General features: G+C 37.3%; 1 protein-coding gene across 1 annotated transcript; it reads right to left on the bottom strand.

The window, feature by feature from the left end:
- Window positions 1-3,446: 3,446 nt before the first annotated feature.
- On the bottom strand, window positions 3,447-18,179 carry LOC136269339 (uncharacterized). Its single transcript, XM_066064894.1, has 4 exons — window positions 17,723-18,179; window positions 8,019-8,245; window positions 7,339-7,464; window positions 3,447-3,671 (listed from the first exon to the last, which is right to left on the bottom strand). Exons 1-4 carry the CDS (start codon window positions 17,748-17,750, stop codon window positions 3,558-3,560), a joined length of 495 nt encoding a protein of 164 aa, XP_065920966.1. The 5' UTR covers window positions 17,751-18,179; the 3' UTR covers window positions 3,447-3,557.
- Between the last annotated feature and the right edge of the window lie 4,021 nt (window positions 18,180-22,200).

The raw sequence follows: 22,200 nt of genomic DNA, 5'->3' as shown, positions 1-22,200 counted from the left end.
GTAGGTAATTAACAGTGGTACCATGCACACTGACCATGCACACCAGCAGTCCAGGTTCAAACCCTGGAAGTTTTTGCCAACCTTTTTTTATTACAAATGGACCGGAACCAGACTTTTATTACATATGGAACCAGACTTTTAGTAGGTTGATTTTTGTTTAAACTCATGACGTTTGGCATAGCCGTTCTTCCACATCACAGTACACTGAGACACATACAAATACACAAGTACAAAACTGAAAAACATGCAAGACATGACAAATACAAAGCAATACAATTAAATAATACACAAATTAAAACTATTATTAGTCATATAGTGAGTCTTCATTAAAGTAACAAATTCTCCTTGCTTGTGGGGCACTTCAAATTATATACAGTATCAGTATGAAACCAGTCTTTTATTACACTGAACAAATAGCCCCTTCCATATTAAACAAGTACACGAAAAAATTTGGAATTTTCAACTAGAGTAGGGACCATAGCACATCGATTTAAAGTACTGAAACAAGTTGCAGTAGTCCATGATATTAAATCACAGTAAAACAATAAGAAGTGTTATATCCCTACTGTGCTCAAGATACCATAACGGAAATGCACAGTAGGGATATAACACTTCTTATTGTTTTACCGTGATTTAATATCATGGACTACTCCAGCTTGTTTCAGTACTTTTATTGATGTGCTATGGTCCCTACTCTAGTTGAAAATTCCAAATTTTTTCATGTACTTGTTTGTAAACTTTGACTGGTGAACCCACGCATACCGCATCTGAAATGGCACCGCGTGCCCAAGCTATATAAATTTTCGTCTGAAAAGTGAAGTATCCATTATGCTAGGTTGTCAGCTATGTTCAACCCGTTACACAGCATTTCAAATCAAGAACTTTTCCAGAAGCACCTCTACAATCTACGCATACCAAAAGAAATGGTTCCGCACCCAAATTTTATTAATTATCATCTGAAAAGTGAAGTATCCATTACGCTTCGCTGTCGGCTATGTTCAACCCGTTACACAGCAATACGAATCAAAAACCACCTCTGCAATCAAAGTAGCCACTATGAAAAATACAGACAATTTCCATTTAGAAGGGAAGCCATCATGTGCTCGTGCCAAATCGACACCTTTCCCTGTCAGCAAAGATGAATGGGACACACTGGTAAGTCCATGAAAAATGCATTGCACGTACTGCGGTATGCCAAAAGGCACCTGTCGGGCCGAAGCGACGTCGAACAGTGAAAAAAGCAAGCCCGTAGCCTTAGCCGTTATCGAGTTACACTTGTCTGAAGGCATCAGTCAGTTACTTACTTACTTACTCAGTCAGTAGAAAATTCTGTCGAATAAAAAAATTTTAAAATTCCGTAGCGACTTGCTGAAAGTGTTTCGGGTCGATTTGAAAGCTTGTTTGGGCTTAGTTTTACCTCACCAATTACTGCCTCATCATCGTCAGGAAAAAGTGAGGCTGGTTTTTGGGTGATTTTATTTCATTGGCCACGCCTACTCCTTTGTGGTCCCTACTATACAGTTACTATCGTACTGAATGATAGTATTCATTGCATGCATCGCATACATGCATTCATCGCTATGTGAATGAGGGGCTAATAGTAGTAGCTCAGTATGCATATTTGTATCATCAGCAAATAAAAGAACTTCATTAATTTTTCATCAAAATGAAAGATTATTAATGTACATTACAGGAAGAGAGGACCCAAAATGGGATTCCACTTAAAACATCAAGATGAATTCAAATGTTTTAAAACAAATATGTCCATCATAGCTAGCCTCCTGAATTTCAAAGTCTTAAGAACATCAAAATAACAATTACCATACAAACATCCAGGGCTTATGATAATGGCCAGACAATGAACAAAATCCTGACAAATTGCTCATTGTCTTGGATTTGGCAGGACATTATGTCCCTTTCAAAGTGTACGGGGAAGCCTACTGTCTGAGGTGTGCATAACTGAATAAGATTTGAAAAATGCATTCATTCAACCAATGCCTTGGTTGCAATATAGAAGATGCTACATTCTTGTAACCAAGGGAGGAACCACAAATATACCATTATCCACCCTCTGCCATACTAAAAGCAGCAATTCTGTGTTTGTGACAAAATGGGCTACTTGGCAGCACAAAAAAGGAAAAGGCAGTGCATTGGTGTGTCTATACAGTGTATTGGTGTGTGTTTGTCCAACCAACTACAAATTTGTGAGGAAATTAATTTTAATCTGGCATATCATAAGTCCTGCTTTCTGTTTAACTGGTTGTTTGCATTGCTGTGCAGGTCTAGCTGGGCTACTTGATCAGGCAGCTGAAAAATCACATAATGTAACCATGTAGATGCTAATGTTGTTTTGCATGCAAATTTCAACAGTTTGTCAACTCTGTGCTTGTTGCTTGCACTGCTTTCAATTCTTCCGTAAATTTTGTATGGAAAAAAAGACTGTTGGATGTGCATGCTGGGGTGGAATCTATTGTATAGGCTTGAGCCAATTATATTTTGAAAATTGCCTATTATGCTTTTGGGCAGTGCTCAAAAATCCAGACTATTATGCTCAAAGTTATGTTTTCAATTGCAAAATCAAGATTACGCTCAAGAGCTGACTGTTTTATTTAGAGTGTATCTGCATTTCCTGACTGCTGTATTAGAGTAAGTGACTGTTCTATTAGAGTATCTCGATCTTATTTCCATAAAGTGTGAATATTCAGTTAAGAAATAGTAATAATAATAAATAACACTGCAAGGTTTTTTTTGATATGAAATGAAGTAATAATGTGCAGTGTGTTCATGTTGTGCAGTATTTTTGGCACGCGCATTGCACATTTTAATTAAAATTCTTGACAATCGTCCTATTACACTGGCAAAATGCTTGATGCTTTTGCTAGCCTATTATGCTCGAAATTGTGCCGGCATAATGGGCGCAAGCCTGCTAATGAATACTTATCATACCTGGTGACAAGTTATTAATTACTCTTATGGATCATTAATGCTAGCAAATGTTCCAAAGAGGTAAGGAAGGAAAGGCACAATTATGTCATCAATGCTTCTGAGCATTTAAGCATGTAATACAGTGTAAGGTGGAACTACAAGTACACTGTATCCTAAGTTATTATCTGTTTCAGCTGTGAAAGTATCAAAAACAAAAGGCAGTTTTTGAGTTTTACATTATGAATTACACGATCAAGGTTTAAAACAGCTTGGGTCATCTAGCAAATGCTCCAGTAGGTCTTATGCATTTGCTTTATAGAATATTAAGATCATGTAAACAATTAAGCTTGATATACACAGATATATACTGGCTATGAGTTATCACAGTATCCACCATAATGGCATGGGAAAGTGTGCTTTGTTGCATGCTCTGTTGTGCGCAAGCAGAAATATATAGCCACACAAAGTAAACAAAAAAAATCATCCAGCCAAAGCTATGATATAACATGCAGTAATGCTCTGATTCAATTCAATAATACGTACAATGCGTTCAGTATATATACATTAAAAATGTATTGAGTATGTTCAATAAATATAGTGCATACAAAAATCATTACTATATATGTACATGATTAAGTTACTGTTACTGAAACTACAATAACTACTAAGAGTATAGCAATAAAAGTAGATGCATCAATGATAACAGCAACAAGTCTGTAGTTATTTTTATCATTTGTGTGGTAAGCCTGTAATACAAAGAAGTAGCATTAATAACTACAGACAACACTTTGCACTTAAGATGATAGCTATAACATTTGTTTATAATCTGCGATCACCAAGAATATTTCAGTAGCAAAACAATTACACTAAATTGTTGAAAATATCATGACATGATGTGTATACTCTTATTTTTACTCTATATTTGTGACAATCAAAGCTACACAACTGTAATGACTATGTACATGTAATGTCTGCAAAGTTGGGGGTAATGTGTAATAATAATACGTGTACTACTTTTGCAGAAATGTGAAATATAATACATTTTTTTATAACAAGTATGCATATTGCAAAATAATATTGTATGTATGTTACACATGTGCATTAATCCTCAAACTGGGGCTGCACATTTTTGGAAATAAATAAATAAGTAAATGTAAGATATTACCTCCAAAATCATACAGTAAAATAACATCACCCAAAAAACAGCCTCAATTTTCCCTGATGATGATGAGGCAGTATTGATTAGGTAAAACTAAGCCCAAGCAAGTCTTCAGATCAACCCAAAGCACTTTCAGCAAGTTGCTAAGGAATTTTTTTTTTAATTATTGAATGGAAATTTCTACTGACTGAGTAATTGACTGACAGACTGAGTAACTGACTGATGCCTTCAGACAAGTGTAACTCGATAATGGCTAAGGCTACGGGCTTGATTATTTTCACTGTTCGACGTCGCTTCGGCCCGAGAGGTGCCTTTTGGCATACCACAGTATGTACAGTGCATTCTTCATGGACTTACTAGTGTCCTCCTTTGTGTCCCATTCATCTTTGCTGACAGTGAAAAGTGTCGATTTGGCAGTACCACGTGATGGCTTTCCTTCGTAACGGAAATCATCCGTATTTTTCATAGTGGCTACTTTGATTGCAGAGGTGATTTTCGAACAGTTCTTGATTTGTAATGCTGTGTAACAGGCTGACAGCAAAGTATAATGGATATTTCACTTTTCAGATGACAATTGATATAATGGTGGCATGCCCGTTTCTTTCTTTTGATGCGGTAAGCGTGGATTGCAGGGGTGTTTTTCGAACAGTTCTTGATTCATAATGCTGTGTAATGGGTCTAACATAGCTGACAACGAAGCGTAATAATGGATACTTCACTTTTCAGACGATAATTGATATAGCTGGGGCGCATGGTGCCATTACTTTCGCAGTATGTGTGGGTTCACCAGTCATAATAATATATTTACAAAAAAAAGTTAACAAACAAGTACACAAAAAATTTGGAATTTTCAGCTAGAGTAGGGACCATACCACATTGATAAAAAGTACTGAAACAAGCTGGAATAGTGCATGATATTAAACAATAAGAAGTGTTATGTCCCTACTGTGTATTTCCATTATGGTATCTTGAACACAGTAGGGATATAACACTTCTTATGGTTTTACTGTGATTTAATATCATGCACTACTCCAGCTTGTTTCAGTATTTTTTTATCGATGTGCTATGGTCCCTACTCTAGCTGAAAATTCCAATTTTTTTTGTGTACTTATTACTTTTTAATGTGCATTGTATCCAGCATGTATGATTAGTTGTATTTCAGGTTGAGTCTATACTGAAGACAGCATGGAAAACATGAACAATGAGTGACAGCATATGCATTGGATTGCTACTTAGGCCAAGGCACTACTATAGAGAAAGCATTTTTATTTATTTTTAATAATGCTTTACAGCACAAGTGCTGAAGGTCTGTAGGACACCTGGTCCTACAGCCTGCTCAAAGACATTAGCTACTTAAGGTGTGTTTGAAAAGTTGGAGAAAGGAGAAAAAATCCATGACTGGACCTAGGTGGCCCCAAACCTGCAGCCATCTGATTTACGCTCGAACGCTTACAGGAGTCTACCAGGTCGTCAGGATGTTTTCTCCTTGTTATTTTCATGTAATTATATCCATAGGAATTCTAGAGAGTAACTCATTATCTCTAAGTACCCCAAGTAGAACCAAATGGACACTAGTTTATTTATTTAATAATGCTTTACAGCACAAGTGCTGAAGGTCTGTAGGACACCTGGTCCTACAGCCTGCTCAAAGACAATGTTTTCGTAGCTGAATTAGATGAGAGAAATGCATATCACTTGTAGTTGTAGGCTGGAATATAGCACATTGGGCTTACTTTATAGCTTGTAATAAATAAAAGCATTATGTGGCTGCCAGCTTCTAAGTAATACACCGTTGTTTAAGGTGGCGCTGAACCGATTAATTGTACAGCATGTTTGTGGTAATGAGTGAACAAATGTGGAAATTCATAGACCACAGCGAAGCGCCTCAGAACAAGCTCTGTCAGACCACCCAGCTACTTTTGTTGATACAACTAATGTTATTCACGCTTTAAAACTATTAGCTTGTCACAACTCTGGTCAATTCACTGGCGAACGGCACCAGCTGCCATCGCGTGATTACTGTTATACGACCGCGCCCTGATTAGCCACACCGTCTCTTTTCTCACTAAATAACTTCAAAATTATGCACCACAGACCATCAAAAATTGGTATAGGCATTGGGTAAGTGATACACTACAATGGTCCGCTTCGAATTTTCGCGATTCGGGTTTGATGAAGTTGTTAGCCAATGTTGTAGCCCACAGGTGTACATTTTCACTACTTTCCATGTTGTTATCAGTGAAAAGGAGAGCGTAGAATTGTTCTACAAGGTGAGAAATGGTTGGAACCAAAGTGGTTTAGCGCTAAGTTGTTCATTGGCCAAGTTATTTAAAAAATCGGGTTAAAACTTAAGAGTTTATAGGCAAAAAATGAAGGCGTGTTATTTCACGAAACTTTGTATGCTAAACTAAAGTATCACAGGCTATCACAACAGCTTTTAAGGCGTAGATTAACTTGTACACTAGCAAAGTTTTGGGCCACCCTAAAATAGCTCATTAAGCACGTGGGTTGAAACAAATTGTTTTGTGCGGCTGGACTTAATCGGTTCAGCGACACCTTAATCTGTAACCCATTAGTTACTTTTTTGGGAGTAACTGTAGCTCATTACATTGCCTCAGTGGCGGAGGAAGTAGTTGATGTGAGGGAGGCAGAATCTCTGGCAGCAGGGGGTTTGGGGGGAACAGCCCTCCAGAAGCTGTAGCCATTTAGCTTTTATAATGTCTCGAAGTCCACCAGAATTAATTTATAGGTACAATTTGAAGCATTTCAACTAAAAAAACAAACTTTTTAGTCAAAAGTATTTAAATTAGGTTATTTGCAGTCAATAAAAACCTCTTTAGGCAACGTTTTTAAGCTGTTGACAACAGGGTTAATATATATACAGCATTTATAAGCAGTACAACACAACCTTTAGACAGATACATGGAAACACTTGGTACAGTGGTAAGACAACTCGTAAAGTAAGAGATCAGTGGTTCAACTCCCACCATATAGGCAATTTTTTGTTTGTTTTTGAACCTTCTTTAGGAACATGTTTTAATTAAGTGACTGGTCAGGGTGTATTAGAGTATATCAGGTTTTTTCATGGTTTTAGGCTCCACTCCAAGAAGGATAATTTCAACAAAACATCATTCTGAGAGGGGCCCTTAGCCCTCCCCAACACCATCTATGCATTGTCTACAAGTAATAAGTAACGAGCTACACTTTTAAATTACAACCCTAACTCTGTATGAATGCTTATAACATTGTCGTACCTTGCAAGAATATATGACAGCATGGATACCAATAGGTAGAGCAAGGATCATGGCAATAATAGATATCACAATCAAAATTATTCCACAATAATCTTTCTGTTCACTTGAACTACCTTGATTATGAATCTGACAGATACATCAAAAATGCAATGTAAATAGATGTTATAGTAAACAAGTGTGCATGTGTTCTATGACAGCTTATATAGCATTCTTACAAAAAATGCATGTACAATGTACAAAAAAGATTAATACTTCATGCATGTATGTATATGATACGAATTTCTATAGCAAGTGCATGCACAAGTATAATGGTAGGAGTTAGCCAGGTAATAAAGTTACAAATACTATCTAAGATGGTACCCAGGCAGCTGCTATGAGCACTTTTATAATGGTGATAGTAACACTCTTACTATCCATAGTAACACTCTCACTATCCACCTGGTTGTGATACTGTCAGTACATGGACACAATTTTCTGTACAGCACTATATATACAACTGTATCTTGTTATCTTATTACTGTGACAAGAAGAGTTCTAACCAAGACAAGCATGTTTAGAAAATAACCCAGCCGTAGCTACATTACCAATAATTGTCTAACTTGACAATGGAGTGCCACTGATAAAGCTAATAGGATACCAATGTATATCTTTGACATAGTACAACAGAAATTAGATTTTACCTGGTTAGGAGTGACACCTTGCTGAGGCCTAGAGATAATTGGCTGTGAGATTACTATAGTTCCGCTTCGAGGTGGATTAATACTGTTACATGATGACGTTGGTAATGGTGTAACAGGAGAAGTGATGTTGGTATGATCATCATATGATGGAGGTGCAGTAGGGATACTGGGATACACATCATGATAAGCAGGAGGTTTCTCATCTGGATAAGCTGGTAGTGGTTGATCTGTAACGTACAGCACACTCAATAATTATACACTTGTAGGTACAGTGCACAGAGTACTGCCAAAGAGCAACGTCGCACTTGCTCACATGTGCAACTTTGCTCAAGATTTTAAGTCACTAATTAAGGGGCATGGCAACTGTTTCGCTTGTGAGACAGCGTGGTAGATGTTTCACTCACGGGAATCACAAGTAAAACAGTTGCCACGCCCCTTCATTAGCGATTTTTGAAATCTTGAGCAAAGTTACGCGTGCGAGTGAGTGCAATGTTGCGCTTGGGCAGTACCGTATGTGTACACCATGCATTTATGTTTTATCAATGCCAGAACACATGTATGTATTTTAGATGCAATTTGTTATGTAGGAAAGAATATGAAATTGTACATTATAGAATATTATACAAAGTACAAACATATTATTATATACTTATTTTCTTTATTATTATTATTACTAGGACCGGGTCACATACAACCAGGTACATACACCAACGTGACAACCCCCTGGTAAGTGCATACACTAATGCGACAATCTCCTGGTAAGTGCATACACCAACGTGACAACCCCCTGGTGAGGCTATGCACATGAATAGGTAGTGAAGGAATGATTGAAATTATGATCCAAAATCAACTCAATATGTCACAATAGTGACATGCAGATATAACACAATAGAGGTATCCTAACTAGAGGCCACCAGTAGCTAAGTGCCGGTACATCATTGGTGTGGCAATGGCACAGTGATATGTACACAGTATATATATGCATACAAAACATACAAGAGAGAACTATACATTATTGCAGTATTGTATGCAGAAATACATTATTGGCAACATCACCGAAGATAAAAAAATATTCGGCTATGCAACCAATATACAGCACAGTATCAACATCAACTAGAGGTCACTGGTAGCTGAATACAGTTCATTAGTGGTGTGGCAATGGCACAGTGATGGGTACGCACTATATGCATACACAACTTGCAGGAGATACACAATACTGTAATAGTTAAGAGTATGCTAGCCAGGTGAACCTGATAAAGGAAGACAGCCAAGCCACCCAGAGCCTAGTAAGCCAGGTGAAGGCAAAATATACAATACAAGTAATTAAACAATACAAAAAATATATAAAAACACATACTATGCTGTTTACAATACATTTACATAAAATACAAGGAAACAATACAAACAGACATACTGGCAGCTGGCATGGCGACTTGAGACTAGTATGCCAGCTGGCAACACTTTCAAAAACAAATTATCAGTAGCTCCTCTAGATTGCTCTGCCAGGTCAATTAATGGGCATCACGTGCTAGCTGTTTTGATCGGCGTTAAATAGAATTGTCATACTGTTACTATCACCTCCATGAAAACACCTACCCATTATATGATTGTCTTTTCATTCAACATGGATTCTATTCCCGGTGAGTGCGAAGCCTTAGGCCTTGCAGTTTTCTCAAACATTTAATTTATATATTCACTATAGGACCGGGTCACATACAACCAAGTACATACACCAACGTGGCAACCCCCTGGTGAGGCTATACATACGACTAGGTGGTGAAGGCACAACCAAAATAATTATGATCTCAATATGTCACAATAGTGACAGATATAACACAATAGTGGTCGTAACTAGAGGCCACCAGTAACTAAGTGCCAGTACATCATTGGTGTGGCAATGGCACAGTGATGTGTACACATGCAGTATATATGCATACAAACATACAGGAAAGAACTATACATTACTAGCATTGGTACCTGCCCTACGTGCAGTACCATCTCTGCAATAAATAAGATTTTAAAATGGGAACCAAGCTATCAATATGCAATGCTAATTTCATAATGTATAGCATATGCATGTGTTATTTAAAGTAGCTAGTGCACTGAAATGATGCATGCGAGCATGCACATACATTGAACTTATACACGGTAGTATAATACCTGTCCCAGCTATTAATAACTTATAGTGACAAAAACATGCATTAAGTTGTGTGTATGAAACTATTAAAGGATTTATTATCCTACATCACATTTCTATAATCTGCTTCACTTGTGTTCCCTGTACTGATACTATAGCCATATCCCATTCCTGTTAATTCAACATCCTTATTGCTCGCACTTTAACACTTGGTATTTGAAGCTGTTAAGTGCAGAAGAGAGAACTGTGACATTAAAGGAAACTCAATCTTATCCTATACATGTATGACTATATTGCTCTAGTCAGTAGCTATATGCTTTGTAACATGAGACTTTGTATTGAAAAGTTTGGTAGCTATTTGTACCATCCAAAATGAATCAATATTGTATGCACATGCAATGAACACAGCTATATGTACAGTGACACAAAGCTTACAAACACTGAAAACTGAAAAACGTCAGTCATGTAAAATAAGATGGAAAAGTGACATGAAATCTACACAGTGAAAACTGGTTGTACCAAGCTGAAAATTAAAACACTAAAAAGTGGTGGTATTTGCCCTACGTTACACATTCAAGTAGGGTGATAGAATGTCACCTGTGCATTTCCAGCCCATATAGTTACACTATTTTAGTATATTAAGCAAGCATACTAAAAAGCATGTGTACAGCACTGAACCATCAGCTAAATTAAATGCACTAAAGGAATACTTACAGTTCCCTACACCCTATAACTGTATAATATTTTCTAATGTCATCATCTTTTACCTGTATGCTACCATAAAAGCACTTGGTATATTTAGCTATAGTTACACATGTAACATGAAAAAGTACACATAACAATGTTGCTTCAGAATACAGTGGAACCTCTCTTAACAAACTCCCCGAATTAAGAACACAATAGAAAAAACCTACATAGAAAGGACAAAAATTTTGGTCCTAACAGGTCTGGTTAATACATTTTTACCTCTGAAAGTGGAAAACCTCTATGTTACAGCAAAACGTGGCCAAAAATTCTGGGTCCCAAAATGTCCGTAATAGAGAGGTTCCACTGTAGAAGGAAAAGAAGATCAAAAAGTATACATTAAAAAGTTGTAACCAAAAGCAAAAGATTGTCAAAGCAAAAAAAAAGCTGCTCCACCTGGGACTTGAACTCACTATCTGATAGTTATGAATATGCCCTACCCATTTAACCACACTAGTGATTAGGAGTAAGTAAAACCTGGTTATAAAGGCGTGCATAAGTTGAATGTCTTAGGTGTTTACTTGCAGTTCACCATGTGGTTTGTACAAACATTCCAGTAAGTTTGTTTTACAGCCCTGCATTCAATGCACTGTAGACAGCAAACGGCAGCAGTTAGAAATGTCTTTTAACAAACATGGTGAAGCTGGATGATGAGTGCTCCGTGATGCAAACAAACCGCTTCGATACGTGCAGTGGTTAGCGAGATAGCTGAGTGATCCAAATGGAAAGTAGATAATTACCGCTTCGATACATGCAGTGGTTAGCGAGATAGCTGAGTGATCCAAATGGAATGTAGATAATTGAATTTTCAGCTTTATATGCATAGATTGTAGTATTGTATGCAGTGATACATTATAGGCAACATCACTGAAGATGAAAATTATTCAGCAATGTAGCCAATATGCAGCGCAATATCAACATCAACTAGAGGTCACCAGTAGCTAAATGGGGTTCATCAGTGATGTGGCAATGGCACAGTGATGGGTACACACTACAAGCATACATATAAACTTGTAGGAGATACACAATACTGTAGTAGTTAAGGGTATGCAAGCCAGGTGAGCCGGATAAAGAAAGACAGCCAAGCAAGCCAGAGCCTAGTAAGCCAAAATGTACACAATTCAAGCAAACATTAATACATACCACGCTGTTTACAATACATTTATAAACAAACAGCCAAGCCAACCAGAGCTTAGTAAGCCAGATGGAAAGATAATATAAACTAGTATATTAAAAATTATAAATTTTAAAATGAAGTAGGAATCCAAGCAATAAAAAGTAGTGAAACAAGAGCTGAACATGGTAGCTATTACAGCATAGCTCAGTGGGAAATCTCTACTTTGGCATTGAACACAAAATAATTGTTATACCATGCATGCCAAAGTAGGGATTTTCCACTGAGCTATGCTGTAATAGCTATCATGTTCATCTCTTGTTTCACTACTTTTTATTGCTTGGATTCCTACTTCATTTTAAAATTTATAATTATTAATATACTAGTTTGTTTAGTTTTTTTTGCTATAGCATACAGCTAGCTATAAACATGTGACTGTTCTATTAGAGTAACTGCTGTATTGGAGTATCTTGAATCAGCCTGCAGAGATGTGTTTTGTACAAAAAGAGGTGTGGTCTGCCCAAAAAGAGGTGTGGTCATCGTGGTTTCGATCGATTATTAAACCAGAGTATCTCGAATCAACCTACCAACTTGAAGGTGTGTGGTCACAAATACAGCTAGCATAAAGGGGCGTGGTCATCGTGGTCTCGATCAATAGATTAATAATGTAGAATAAAGAATGAGCGTGATCTTGTGACCTATCGTGGAGTACTGGTACCTCTGTACAGTACAGTAGCATAGTCTAAGCGCTTTAAATAATTTTGTGGCGTCTATTATGCTGCTTAAAGAAAGTGTTGATATGGAAAATTAATGCCTCGATATGGTTTCTTTGGATGAAGAAGAAGACAAGAAGCCTGATTGAAGATAAAAGACAAGGCGCATAGGACGTACACTTGTTGGAACCCCAAAAGGCACATCCCACCAGTTTGTCGTTGTGGCGTAAAATGGTGACCGTGCACTGCTTCGTTTGGACTCTAGGCTTGCAAATGTGGTCAGTGAGTCAGACGAAAGTTCGAGTTTGACGATTTCTTTAAAATTCTATATTCAGCCGCCAGTAAATGTTTTCTTGTTTTTAATGCTACATTTGATGTTAGATGGACTAATATTATTCCGTAAAGGTGATTTTCTTCGTGTAAAAAGTTTCTAAGCTAGTTTTTAAAAGGCGGTATTTTTGGCGGCGTGTGTCATTTCAGGGGATTCCTACTAAAGTAGTACTGTTTGATACAAGAAAACAAACATACTGCTATTAATTTTCCTCTTCTTGTCTTTTGAACTGGCATGGCATACTTCCTTCAGACATGGCTACCTTAATTAACTGCTTTGTAGTGTGCATTATATGGAATAACATGGCTTTTTAGTCACCAGCCCAAAAATGAGTAAGTATTACATGTTTGTGCCTTCATTTAATGATGACTCTATCGCCGGTTAGTGCATTTGTAGTTTTAGCATACATTAATTCATTCACTATTTGTGACGTACTTTTGACTGCATTTCATATTATCTTTAGTACTTTGTTGTACAATTATCTAGGACCACATGACATGGAACCAATTAGATGTACCAATAGGACAACCTTACAGCAGGGTAATGCATGTACGGTGAATAGCCATCATACTGTGTGCTCAAAAGAAAAATACATGTAGTAGTTACTCCCTGTGGTCCATTAGGAAGCCCCTAAAGGGGTAAAATGCTAATACAAAATTAATTAATACATGTAAATCTATAAGGAATAGGTTATTAAAGTTATTGATTTGTATCTGGTTGATGTCAATCTATAATAGGGTAAGTGGCCGCTCTATTAGAGTATCCCAATGTTGTAAGTTGGACACACACACACGCACGCACGCACGCACACACAGGACTAGCTAATATGTGAATGGATTTGTGAAAAGGCGTCTTCCACACACATTCAATTTACCAACTTTAACTTAAGATAGGGAAAAGCTAATGACTTGCAAATTTGATCAGTTGTGGGTACCAACATAGCTTAATGGATGGAGAAAATTTCAGGTTAATGTTAGCTGAACACTAAGTTATGGTCTCCCAAGTTTATAGAATTGAATGTGTGTGGAAGACCCCTCTTCGCTAATCCGGTCACATATACACACTTGTAGCTATGTGTCATTGCGTGAAGCTACTAATTGGAATTGTATTCTCTTCGCACAGTGATGGAGACTGACCAGCCACCACACAACATACCTAGTAAGTAAGACTATAAGGCATCTGAAAACAACTGTGGAACACCTGAAAAGCTATACTACATCTTGGAAACACACTAACGTGTTCTTTTGCACTTGTTTCTGATCTATATCAAGGTCCGTGCAGTCAGTAAAGCTTAGCACGTGTGCCAAGTTTGATTGGCATTAAAAATAAATGAGGTACATCTTCAACCACCTATACAGAATATTGCACAGTACGTTCACTTTCAGTCATCAGCAAATCTATAAGTGTTTTATTTTATTTTTTTATTAATGCTTTACAACACAAGTGCTGAAGGTCTGTAGGACACCTGGTCCTACAGCCTGCTCAAAGACTTTAGCTGTGTTTGAAAAGTTGTAGAAAGGAGTAATCCTGGTTTATACAGCTTTCTTATGATTTGTAGTTTTGGCATACGATCAGAGCAGAGGAGTGGTCCAAAGAGTAGGGGTAACTTGTGAAAGTTATAGAATGGCATATAACAAATATAAATGTTATTCATGAGGGTCTGCCTGTGGACTTGCAAGCCCCAGGAAATTTTCATGTCTTGAGACAGTAATTAGTTGATTTTACAAATAAAATAAGTACTTAAATGTAAAAGCAACTGTTCCATTAGAGTGATTAACTGTTCTATGTAGGCCATGCCCCCTCCATTTCCACCACCTATGTTAATTCATTAATTGGCTCATTCATTATTTCATTATAATGTATGATACCTGATGATACCATCTAAGTTTGAAGGAAAAAAATGTGCCCCATGATGTTCTGAGGTATGCTTTATTTTCTTTTATAGAACTCTGCGTGGGCGAGATCAAAGGGAAAGTGTATTTTAAAAATTTCATAAAGTACACTATAGGGCAAACAGTGCTTTATTGACCACAAAGAATGTTTCATTGCACCACAAAGAGTGCTTTAATATTATTCATACAATAAAGCACTCTGCGGTGCAATAAAGTTCTCTTTGTGGGCAATAAAGCACAGTTGCCCATGTGCTTTAGTGCAGGCTAATAGTCCGCAGTGCTCACGCCAGTACAACTAATCACCGAAGCCAGTGGAAGCTGATAGCCTCACCGTGCTGAGTGGTCAATCACCCCAGCCAATACGAGTTCTACCACTGGATTACTTTTACAAACATACCTAAATGCTTTGATGATGGGTGGGAGAAGGTAACGTTGCCATTATGTTTGTTAATGTTAACGGACAAGTCCTGGAGATATCACGGAAATATTTCACAGAAATACTTCATCATGAGTCACAGTAGAATCAATTGTGGGTTTTGACTAAAACCTGCCAAAATGCACAATGAACATCTACTATGCCAAACTATGGTGAACTACGCGTGAGTTACTTTGTTAAACTGCATTCAGACTGCTAATAATTCATGCAACGCGTGTTAATTATGAGTCCTAGTGTATGGTGGAGCTAACATGACTAGAAAGTTCCATAAATCATTTAAGCATTGCCGCAAGTGCTGTATGAAAAACAAAGCACATGGCATAGCCGAGATGCTAATAAAGCACAAGGCGATAATAAAGCACAAGGCGAACATCTCAGCCGCATGCCTCGTGCTTTATTTTTCATATAGTGCTTGCAGCAATGCTTTAACATATATGTCACACTTTGTGTGAAGTTTAAACACAATGCATGGAAACACTGGAATGACCACAATTACCCCCACTAACAAAGCTGTCAACAATGTTGCCATAGAGTGGAGCCATAGGTTATTGAATTAGTAAACAACACCATTTGCAGTTACTATGATGTCAGAGTGGTTAGACCACAGGGTGATAATTTAGTTATCATTGAGTGACAATGCACCTATAATATTATGTCCCACCATCCCCCTCCCTGGCAAGGGTGGGGGTTTGACTTTTTCAAAAATCAAATTCCCCACTTGTGGGGCATGGTCAAGCAAGTGAGTCAAATTCCCCATTAGTGGGGAATTTGACTGTTTAAAATTTTTAGCACTTGCTTGACTTTATAAGCTATGCACCTCCTGCAAGAATAACCCACTTTCCCAAAGTACACTACTTGGGAATTCGACTACCCATCATGCCCCATGGGAGGGGAATTTGATTTTTGAGGAGAGTCAAAATAGGGATTTGTGGTTTATATTACCACCTCAGCTATCCCTTCTTGTTTCATGGCTTTTTTCAGCGATCCCTACTCCCCTTTTAAAATTTTCATTCAATTTTTTATTTATATAGTTTGTTTACTTTTTATTAATCCAGTAATGGATTTGTTTTATTGATAATGATAATTGTTGTAGATATGTATAGCAATTTACAAAAGTGGCTGTCAAGTTCAGTGTAAGCTTCGTTGTTATCAAACAGTGACACTTATTTGAGTATTTACGTAACTGCTCTTGGCTGTGGACAAGACTATACATGTACATTACACACATTCCCAATAATGAGCAGCTGTTGCACATAGTCATTGTAGTATCTTCATGCAGTGATCATGAATACCCACCAGATGGTATGATACTGAGTTAGCTACTTGTCACAAGACATGGAACTCTGACAAGGATATAACTAGACAGATGTTTATAACATCATGGGGTAAGCCTGAGGTGGTTTGATTTGTATGTGTGATTTACTGATTTTATATGGGTATAGCCAGTTGTATAATATTGATGTGTTTTGGTATTTTGTAGGTGGTGATTTGAATTGTGTGAAGAAGGATAATTTGATATGTGCTGTAATGTTTGCAAAAGTTTTTTTGTTGTTGTTGTTGCAGCTCACCAAGATGTATTACTACTATGACATCCTTTTAAATTATGTTTGCTACTTAATTGGTCATACCACCTTATACAGTCAGAAGTCAAAATATTCAAAAAGCATAGAGCACCACATGGCTTCTTATTGACCAAAGAATGTTGTTCTGCAGTCTATATAAGGAATGGTAACAGTAAACAGTGAGTGAACTATGCATGTTTGTGGCTAGTTAACATGTTAGAAGTCATACCATGCTCTACCATTTTCACCCTCCAATGTTGCAAGAAGCAACAAATCCCCATATTAACTGGCTATCAAACACTAACCCAAAATATTTCTGTTTTATAGTATAGGGTGTAATATTGTCAAACTGAATGTCTGGGAGGGGCTGTGAGTGTTTACATCAGGTAGCGCTAAACTACATAATGAAAGACTTGTTGACAACGAGTTGCATTCTGCTAGCCACTAGCCAAGAAGGTGCACGTTTGCCTTTAACTTCTGATGACCTTGCCATCAGTTGTTATCAACCTAGGTAGGCAACTCTAGCTACATCAAAACTATTGTGGGTGCACCTTGCTTTCATGCCTTGTGTTGTAATCACAGTCACCAGTAATTAAACAACACTACAGATTAGGTGTGGCTGACCAACCCCTTTACTGTACAAACTTTACGTAGCAAGGGTAGGAATAAATACACGCACATTTCGAGGCACATTTACATTGATTTTTAGTACAGTAGCTACCTATAATATTTAACACAATAATAAAGCGAGATTTTACAACATAATTATGCTTACCGACAACCTTTATCTCTTCCATATTCATAGCGTCTAACGTCAGTGTAAACTTGAAGAATATACTTAACTGAATAGAAGTGATCACAGCCGCGGAGTAGTTAGCATAGAAATAGAATAGCTACCGTATAATTATTATGATTGATCCAAACTGGTATCAAACCATCGGCGCTGCTGACAATTCCTTCTAGTCTTCGTGATTGTAAGGTGTGATATCAACTTGTGTAAAGTTCCAGTGTGGAGTTCAGTGTACCTGACCTGACCTGACCTGACCTGACCTGATCTGACCGGCGACGCTGACCTCACTACGAAAACTTGTCTGGTGAAGCCGTATTACTTTCGTCAGTTTCTAGGTAAGGATTACTTCAGTGTCCTCAGTCACTACGCAGTTTCTGTAGCTACAAAGCTAGACACATGGATGAGTTGTTAGGATACACATAATCGAGGCACTTTAGGTGGCGCTTATCTATTAGAGGTTGTAACAGTTGTAAGGAGGGACGTGTACAAAACCATCCCTATTTGAACCCCGTGAATATTTTGAAAAGTGTTTCAGTTGATTCCTCAACTGAGGCCACTTTAATTTAATTACATGTTTCAAAGGCGGATCCTGGATTAGTCTCGTCCTCGCAGACCCATTCTCCGGGGGGGCACTTATCAATTAGAGATTATAAGCGCCCCCTCCGAAAGGGGCCGCTTATAAGGAGGGGGTGCTTATAATCTCTAATTGATAAGTGCCACCCCGGAGAATGGGTCTGCGAGGACGAGACTAATCCAGGATGGGGAATTTCGGGCGAATGCCCCCTCCTCACCTTGTGGAGGAGCCAGCCATACTTCTGTTTAAAATAGCTACTAAACTTTATGTCAGGCCAAGATCACTTTATCAACTCTTGAAAATATGCACATTTTACTAACAAATTCACCTGAAACCAAAGCAAACCAACTAGCTGTAAAATTTTCACCCAGCACCTTCGTGCATACCAAACGCCTCTAAAATAATTATCGTGTTGTTGTTTAAGACGTTCAGAACTTTACAACCTTCTGAAAAGGCCAAAATGGCAAAATCAACAGTGATGCGTAATTAGTTGCTGCTTCAAAAACGCAGCACTGAACTAGAGAATCTGGCTCTCCCCAACCACCTACAACTTACTCTGTTTGTGTCCCTCCCCTTGCCAGCTCCTGGATCCACCCCTGTGTTTCAGCCTTTCAGATCCATATAATTGTAATCCGGCTTGCTTTATTGTTATAGCTAGCTAATCTGGTAGTACTCGCCCGTTCGCATAAAGAGGAAGGGTCTGGTCACTCTAGCATTCAAAATTTGTAGTGTGTTACTGAAAACGGGTAACACCAATCAGATTATGTTGTTGGTAATTACTACATATCTGTGATGTTTGTTTTGGAGTTACCATAGATACCGTAATGCGTGAAAGAGTTTTTGTGAAGATATGATATGATTTAGGCTGCTTGTAGTCACCAATAGGATGTTCTTTACAGGAACAAAAGATGGAGGTAGTGAAAGAGCCTTGTAGTTAGAATTGATGTACTCGTAAAGCTGCCTAATCAATATAGAAAGAATCTCGGTTATGTTAGCAGCCTTTCATTAATCTATCTCGTGAACTGCTTACTTTGTGTGGCTGGAAAAATGTTTGCTGATTTTGCAGTTTTGGGTGTTATCAGCAAAAAATTTACCCTTAAAAATATTTAGACCTCCATGTAGTCTAATACATTTTGGGAGTGTTTGCAAATCTGTGAAATTTTATTTTAGCAACATTGCTCAACCTCGAAAAATTTGCCCCTTGAAATATTTAGGCTATACGGCATATGCTTTCACTCAGTACAAATTGTTTGTAATGAATGATGAGCTCAGTGTCTACACTAGTTTCCGAGTAACTTCCAGTAAAGAAACAAAAGATGGCCACATGAGTATGAGGGATTTGACTGATATGTATGCCCTCAACCCTCAGGATGCATATTAACTCAATTTCATCCTTATAAAATATATTTTTTAATATATTTTTTGATCACCTCTCATTGATCTTTAGAGGAGAGTAGTTCTTCCCTTAATTACTCTTACTATCTTATTGCATCAGACTAACTTTCTAGCCAGGAGAGTATCTTGCCTAAGTCTGATGCTCGTCATACCTTTTACCTAGTTGGTGCAGTTAATCCAGTGATCTATTGCAACCTATAGGGGTTCATACATGCAGTCATGAAATTGCTGTTTTCAAGTGCATGACATGGCTAGCAACTATATGTGTATACATAATGTAGAATATAACTCAAAAGTTGATAGCAGCCCACAAAAGTTTCCTAGCTGCTATGCATCAGGGCTATAGCTATCAATTGTGGGATTTTAGCATCATGTGACCACATAATCACACCAAGGGATATGCTTCAATTACAACTGAACTGACACACTATGATAGACTACTTCAGCTGATAATCTTGACTTGTCACTTAATTATTATGAAAGTATCATAATGGCAGCATATATATCCACTGTGACACATGTACAACAGGGTAACAGTAAACCAACAAACTCTAGCACCATACTTTGCAGCTACTCTCGAATACCAAACTTTCTTATATCAGTATACATTTGCACACTGACATCATCACTATAACTTGCTTGGTTAGCTATAAAACAAATCATGAGTCGTCCTTTTGACAGGAATATCACAGTCCTTATTAAACATGTGGCTTTGATGGAGGATTAGCTGCAAGTGTTCACAACAGTACTATATAGTTAGACTGTGGCACCACAATGGATAGAAACGTAATCAATGATTTAAATTGTAGAAGCAGTATACTGTACTAGTTTTTCCATGTGTGGCTGCCATGCCAGAACATTTTCTGATACCCACCCTAAGTCTGTTCATGCTCAGGTGTAGCTATGCCACTATTTCTAACTATATGCAGTAATAGCTTCGGAGGCTTAGGGTGAGTGCTTTAGCTGCCTTTGTCACTGGTTGGGAAATTTTAGCTAATAATGTAATAAAACAGTCAACCACTCACTCAGAACAATCAAAATGCATTTATTTAAAGTGAGCTGAAATTAACTACTTCTTGACCTAGCTGTGCACTGTGATGTTGTCTCATGCACCATTATGCCAGACATCCTGCCATATTAATTATTACCCTTAATGTATGCACTGAATCATAGAAATAATCAATTCTTTCCTTATTAGTTACTGGTTACATTATTGGCAAATAACTACAATACATATTTGTTTCAATTTTCTTAGTATGTTAGATAATTGAGATAAGTTGAAAGGAAATATCAAGATATGTCTAAATTAATTTTGTCATTACACAATTCTAATGTTCACCTGAGATCACTAGATGAATAATGCGTGACCAACCTCATCTGATTAGCAGTACTGTATGTATGCAGTTAAAGCTGTTATCAAATGTTCAAAGGCATTTATATATAGACTTTATATATATATATATATATATAGACTTGCCTTTCTATAAATAAACAAGTGGCAAACACAAGCATAAAATACTAAGTTGTGTTTACTTTAATTTATGTCTTTGATATGAAATGGCATTAAAATTATATTTAGCTATGAGAATCACATCCATTTGTACTGCATTTACAGCGCTGTATAGAGGGAAACTTTGGCGGGGCTAAACTTTGGCGAATAACAAGCTAAATTCATTTGGTGAAATAAACTTTGGCAAGTTCAAGCTCCAATGTTTAGCTATAGAGATGCTAATCTGAGGTGCTAGAGTAATTGGCAGATTAAACTTTAGTGAAATTGTAGCAAATCATCAAATTCGCCACAATTTTCCCCCCGCCAAAGTTTCCCTCTATATGGTGGTATAAGTGACACTCAAAAACCATGGGCATTTTGACAATTAATATAGCAGTACCAGGATAACAGAGAAAGAGGGTCAGACTTTTAGAAACCAAATTACAATATTGGCTTATGAAGTGCTTATTTTGCAATGCTTCTGAAGAAGGGAAACATTGAAGGGACACATTGTAGACCTGATAGTTTGACGACAGTCAATGGTTGTGAAGCTTACATGTAAACTATGAAATAAATTCTTTTAAGTATAGTAGTGAAACTGTAGACATCTTTAAGATGTGGGCAGCATTGATACTTCAAAAATGTAACATTAAAGTTATGTATATACACATTACCTGAAAGTAATCTCATGATCAATGCCATTCTAGATTAAGGACACAAGAGCAAAACACAGCTTGGTAGTTTACATGTAAACAAACTAACACACTCTCTATACAGTGCATAGTTCAAAAATAAACATTGTGGCTATATGTAAGAAATTTTGTGGTTGTTTATTTTTGTAAAGTATACAAAACAACATAGGGAAAAGTGGTGAATGTAACTCTGGATTGGAAATGATACTCTATTATAGTGCATAGTTCAAAATTAAACATGGTTATGTAAGAAATTGTTTGTTTTTGTTAAAACATACAAAACAGCATAGGGAAAGTGGTGAATGTACATGTA

Source organism: Dysidea avara, chromosome 10 (genome assembly GCF_963678975.1).
Source record: "Dysidea avara chromosome 10, odDysAvar1.4, whole genome shotgun sequence".
Classification (NCBI taxonomy): Eukaryota; Metazoa; Porifera; class Demospongiae; order Dictyoceratida; family Dysideidae; genus Dysidea; species Dysidea avara.
This window is presented reverse-complemented; position numbering and strand designations above follow the sequence as displayed.